This window comes from Antrostomus carolinensis, unplaced genomic scaffold (genome assembly GCF_000700745.2).
Source record: "Antrostomus carolinensis isolate BGI_N321 unplaced genomic scaffold, ASM70074v2 scaffold9517, whole genome shotgun sequence".
NCBI classification, from domain to species: Eukaryota; Metazoa; Chordata; class Aves; order Caprimulgiformes; family Caprimulgidae; genus Antrostomus; species Antrostomus carolinensis.
This window is the reverse complement of record NW_010329483.1, coordinates 29,104-35,342: the sequence shown is the minus strand read 5'-3', so window position 1 is coordinate 35,342 and position 6,239 is coordinate 29,104. Positions and strand designations below refer to the sequence as shown.

Genomic DNA, 6,239 nt, shown 5'->3' with positions numbered 1-6,239 from the left:
CTAAGAAAGCAGCTAGAATTTGTGGCACTTGAACTGTTGCTTTGTTGAAGAAATATTTTTGTAGTGTGCTAGAAGAAGTTTTTGCTTCGAGGGCAGGAAAGAGTTACCTAGGAAAAAAGCTTTGGTTTTTATATTCCATGTCCTGTGAAGTGTTACGTACAATGTCTTCAATATTAAACATTATCTTAATGTACATTAGAGGTATGTCTACATTGCATTCATGGTAACAACTGCTGAACGCTAAAGCAGTGGCTGAGGTCATTTCAGGATGTGCTGGCATGGTAAGGACAGCCATGACTCAAGGCAGAGCCCAGCAAAGGATTACTTACCCTCTGCACTGAGCTCTGTATCACTACAGGTAGGTTACTAGCTCGTATCTGGAACGTTTGTGGGGGTAGCGCAGATACCCTCGGTACTCAAGCAGTCAGGTCTGCCTCTCTGGAACTGCAGTTGCTTTAAGCTACGCCTTTAATCTCCCATTTTCTGTGCCACATTTCTGTCATCTCCATTTTGTTAACAACTGCCACTGCCAGAAGGATGAAAGGGTGGAATTTCAGCTGGCCTCTAGCTGGATTAGCTTGAAACAATTGTGAAATCAAAATCAGTGAATGTATGTCGCTTTCATACTTACCTCAGATTGATCAAATGTAATGATTTGGGCTGTTGTATTTCCTTCACAGATCAGTTTGCATTTCAGAAGTATCTGTTGTGCTCCTAGATGTCATTCTTCGTTTCTTAAAGGAACTTCGTATTTTTACACCATTAAAGTAAAATTTTCTTTATTGTCTTTGCTCAAATACTAAACTTAATGTCATGGCTTGAAACCTGCAGTTATTTACAGAATTTATTTTGAATCCCATACTTAAATCTATAGTTTTAAGATCTGTTTCTGTAATATTTCTGATAAGAAATGACAAGGGTTCTGGTCTTTCTTTCGCAACACGATTTCTTAAAAATAGAAGAGGGCATGATTTACTGGGATTAACTGATTAAACCACAAAATATTTTAGGAGTGGGAAGGCTGAGAATCAACTAATGGGACTGCTATCTTTAATGGCAGCCCACAGATCAGATGAAGCTTTGGGTGGAGTTGCACTCTAAGAAGAGCAAGTGGTCTTAGTAGGCTTAGTTTGTTAGATGAGGTCTCTATCAATGGAAAATTTCCTTCAAACTGAAGATGGTTTGAAAACCAACATCTTAACTCAGTAATCTTACAAGAGATTTTTCTGGTAGATTTTTTTTTTTAAAAAAAGGTATGAAATACAAAGTAAAATCATGCTGTATAAAACAGTGGTAACAGTCCATGTGCACAGACACAAAAAGTTATTTTAATCTGTTAATGTAACCACCTTTCAAATTTCAGGCAGATCACACATTCCGTATCAACAAAAAGATAGAAAATATTTTCAGTAACTTTAACTTGATATGCATAGTTGAACACCAATGTTGAACTCTGTATGTGCTATACAAAGATCATAGTAAGTGCACTTTCTTGCATTGATTTATTTCTTATGGCACAAAGGTTTTCTGTACTGCTGAAGAATCACCAGAGCAGAATGTTTAATTGCTACTGTAAAACTGGAACTGGTTCATAGCAAAAATGGCATAAGTATATTTTAATTCAATTTAAGAGAAGCCTAATAACTAACGTTTTAAAGTGACCAGGTAAATATTATGTTCACACAAAGAAGTAGCCATGTGAGAACTCAATTCTTCAGTTGTATTTAAAAAAATAAGCCAAACCATGTTCTTGGGTTTTTGGGGGGTATTGTGCTAACAACTGCTGCTGCTGCTGCATAATTTAAATAACTTCAGGTTAATTTCCAAATGCTTTTAGAGACGAAAATTTCAACCCGATTTATAGAAACTTATCCATAGAAGGGGTGTTTTGGTTTGTCTTTTTCAGGTGTAGCACTGCAGACAGCATATCCTGGGTATAGTATTGAGTGCTTCATGGAGTCATTAAGATTCAAACTCTGTCAAAAGTTTAGGTTCCAAGTGAGGCTGTTACTTTAATATTCCACAGTGATAGCCTTGGTTCTGAGATACTCATGAAGAGCTTCTTCACCTGTACAAACATAGTATTCACCAGTTAGAATAGCAGCTAAATGAGAGAATGTTGTCAGAGACTGTGACTATATTATTAAGAAAAAAATTAAAATACTTTAGCCAATATTTGAGTCTTTACAGAACAATGAGAAACTAATTAACTTGCCCTCCCACTGAGATTTACAGAACTGGTTTGGCAAGAAGAGGCCAAACCCAATAGATGTGGGAAGAAAAAGGAGCTGGAATTTAACAAGCAGCCTCCTGGGTGGGACTGAAGCAGCCGCAGTCTCTAGGTGGCCACTGGGGGCTCATTGAATTTACAAACTTCAGTTTGTCATCTTTTTTTTCCTGATGCTATTACTCATTTTGGTTTCAGGATATGTCCAATATTTGCTAGAGGTTCCAAAGGCAAAAATCTGTTGTATCACTGGTTTTTATTTTTTTTTAATTTAATTTTTCTTTGCCACGAGGGTTGATCTGTCCAGACTTGCAAAGTTTCTTTGACAGACTAGACCTCGCTTTTTTAAAAACTGGTTTTGGAAAGACAACTTTTTATATATTTTTGTCTGTGGCTCTCAGCAAATTCTGATAGCATTTTAAGGCATAAAGCAGTTTCCCATGCTCTTACAAGTTCAGAGGAGAAACCTAAATTAGCATTCTTTTGGACAATACCTTTCCTGCTTGATAACATTTTGTAGCCTGTATGTGGCTCTGGACAAGCGGTAATGTGACTGCTCTGAGAGGAACTGGAGAGGAATATTCTGTGTGCCACAGTATTATTAGGAAATGTACAGGAAGGGCTGAACTGGAGGTGCTGAGGCAGGAATATTGTAGGGATGGGAGAGGAACTAGATTACAGTAGTTGGAGAAACGTAGGAGATGCAGGAAATGCGTCCATAGCTCATGTTTTACTAGATACACTGTACACAGGTAAGGTGGTTTTTTCACTGATTTGGACTGTCGGATGAGAAATGAGGGAATGAGAGAACAACTTACCTAAATCTTTCCCAAAGCCAGACTGCTTAAATCCACCAAATGGTGCTGCCACATCAGTTTTGTTGTATGTGTTAATAAAAACTGTTCCAGCTTCTAGCTTTTCACTGATGTAGAGGGCTTTGCTTATGTCCTTTGTGAAAACTCCGGAAGCTAAACCGTATTCTGTGGTATTTGCCCGTCGCAGCACTCCATCAACATCCCTGTGGGGGAAAGAAATTATTTAATTGCAACTAGGCAAAATAAACAAGTGTTTGCAACCTTCCCCCTTCAGTTTAATTGAAGCACCTTTTCCCATGCTCTTTCTTTTCCAGTTAGCTTTTTAAAGACAATTTATTAAGGACTAGTCTGTGTGTCAATCTGACAGATCTATGGAAATTCATACCCTTGCTTCAAACTTGTAAGGCTTGTAACCTCACTTTTCAGTGGTTAAGATCTACACTAAGAAATGTTAAAGTTGTGCTACACATAGCATCTCTGCTCAGCTACAGTACAATTTGGGGATTAGAGTAATACAAAAATAGTTGTAAAGCAGCTTGGCTGCAGATTATGCATCGGTTTGCTAAAATTTTGGCCCTGCTTTACAAGTTAATGGAGAGTAAGTGCTGAAACTAGACTTCTATCAAGACACAACTTTTCAGGCAATGTCCAGAGTGCTGTTTTCTATTTGCATCTCATCTCTGTATAGCTTCAGAAATCCATAATAAATCAAAACTTAAAAAAAGCTCAATACAGTCCCTGTCACCACACATAATTTACAGATGTGAAGGGTTATCTGTGTGGCTGGTTCTGAACTGCATTATCCAACTACAGAAAATGAAACCTGGTGGAAATAGTTACATGAAGTTTATCTGTATAAGGTTTTCATCTAATCTGTGTGTAAAATAACTCCTATGATTTGGAATGAAAGCTATTAAAACTGGCATTCTACAAAATACACAGAGATTTTCATTTCCAACTGTAAAGTGCCGATGTTACACAATGCACAACAACACTATATGGTCTTTTGTGACAAAGAGAAAAATAAGCTATTCCAATGGAAAAAATGCACATTTTGTAATTTGATTAAGATATTGCAATTACCACATCAACTTGAGTGAAAATGTTCCACTGAATACTAAGACTTAGTTAAAAACTGGTGCTTAAGGTTGCATTCTATCCTGTTGCACACTGCTAATAGCATTAGCTCTGTATCGACACGGAGCAGGAGACCCCTGACTAAAAAAGGATATTTTCTCAGAATTTAGCTGGAAGAGGATCCAGGGATTCAGACTGGTTTTAGGAAGTTTAACAAAATGATACTAGGTATGCTGTCATTTCTACACTAAGAATGAAAGTGAGAAAACAAAGTTTCTAACAGTAACCAGAGGAAAACGTACCCATTTTTAAATTTAGAAATCACCATCACAGGACCAAAGGACTCTTCCTGGGCAATATACATATGGTCTTCAACGTCTGTGAATACAGTGGGTTCCATGAAGAAACCTAAACACAGGATAGAGCATCATTTGAGCATGGTGAAAATGCTTCATGTTTGTATTGTCCGGCTCATTTATTTTCCATACTTTGAGGTCAGATATGTTGAGACTCGAAACAGAAAATACTAAGACTGATATGAATGAAGTACGAATGGAAATGCATAGGTGTAGGCACCAGAGAAACAGCAGGAGAAGGGTTAAAAGAATGTCCTGTTTTCATCAGAGCAACATGTGCTGTTCCCTGCCAGGCCAGAAGGTCTCCATGCCACAGCCCAGGGGACTCCTCAGGGTAAGACCCTACACTCTGACAGCAGGAAGACAAGGTTGCAGCACATTGAAGCAGCCACTGTTTTTCCTGTTGCCCAACAAGAGGACAGACTGTAGCCATAAAGATCTGTATATTCCAAACAGGGAAAAACATGCGATGGGCAGCAACTTTGCCTAAGATTTGTGGAGGCTGAAGTAAAGAAAATTCTGAGGCAAAAGACCTCTTCATAACAACTGTTCATTTCTAAAGGGTGTAAAAACCTGTCCAAAAACTAGTTCATCATTGCCAGTCAAGAACTGTCCTGGTGTTATATACAATTGATCCCAGTCACCTACATCTTGATGAGTGAGTGTATTTCAGTGTTAGTGGGTAAAATCAACTTCAGAGATTTTCTATACTTGTTCCCCTTTCTGTTAAATTTCCCACGTAGCTTCATTACACTGATTTCATACAGTTACACATCTCCGCTTTCATTTTATTAGGGGATGCAGTCTTTATGTTCTGAAATGCTGATGCAAATGTCTCTCCTTCATTACTGATAAAGGACAGATGTCCATGGAAAACGTTGCCTTCATGCCTTTCCATTAAACTTAGTATACATATTATTTAGATAGCAAAAAAGGCTTCTAATAATAACACCTTATGCAGACTCTGCTAGCAGTTTCCTCAGTCATCTTTAGTGTTTTGTTCATCAAGATGGATACAATTGTACTTACGGCTCTTGACAGTTCAAGGATGTTGCACAAAAAGCCTCAATGCCTCACAAACAACAGGAATAAATGAGCAAAAGATTCCTGTAGAGACTAGATTCTGATCCAGTTTCATATGTTACACTTCAGTTGCACAGCTTCTCTTAATACGAGCCTTGAAAGCCCTGTTCTCAAGTGTTATTTTGGGCTTACCTGGTACTGTTCATGTGATATTGCTACTTCGCATAATGCAGTGGAGATAACCATGATGGCTTTCATTTAAAGTGTAAAAGTTCCAAACACCTTTGAACAGTATTTTACCTGGTCTACGTACTTGTCTTCCTCCATACACTAGAGTGGCTCCTTCTTTTACTCCAGTTTCACAATATTGCAGCAGCTTTTCCAAATGTGCCTTGTGATTTTGTGGACCATGATCTGTAGATCTATCAAGTGGGTCACCAATTTTCATCTTTTTTATTTCTTCCACCTATGAGTTACCCAATTAAAATTAAGTTACATAACTTAGCAAATAGTTGATAAAGTGACCAATGATTTGGGATGCTTCACTGTTTGCACTATGAGGTTGGGGTCTAAGAAAAGGCAGGATTCTTAGAACATGGAATGCTCTTCCCTTTCTAAAATGAGGCTCTGTATGCTGTCTTATGTTTGATAATTTATGGTTACTTCTGGAAGTTCTTTTATGCTGTTTTCATGTATTCATTCTCTTCTGCTATTAATATAGGCATGTAAAATGTTAGCTTT

At 37.8% G+C, this 6,239-nt stretch overlaps 1 protein-coding gene across 1 annotated transcript in view; it reads right to left on the bottom strand.

Annotated features, from left to right (window-relative positions):
- Positions 1–1,770: 1,770 nt before the first annotated feature.
- The window catches only part of LOC104528538 (mitochondrial 10-formyltetrahydrofolate dehydrogenase), a gene marked incomplete at its 5' end in the record, with an annotated part of 28,318 nt that continues 23,849 nt past the window's right edge, over positions 1,771–6,239 (bottom strand). Inside the window, 4 exons of the mRNA XM_010172576.1 lie at positions 1,771–2,068; positions 3,046–3,245; positions 4,422–4,527; positions 5,799–5,964. Of these exons, the coding sequence (XP_010170878.1) occupies positions 2,013–2,068; positions 3,046–3,245; positions 4,422–4,527; positions 5,799–5,964 (528 nt within the window). The remainder of the gene's footprint in view (positions 2,069–3,045; positions 3,246–4,421; positions 4,528–5,798; positions 5,965–6,239) is intronic.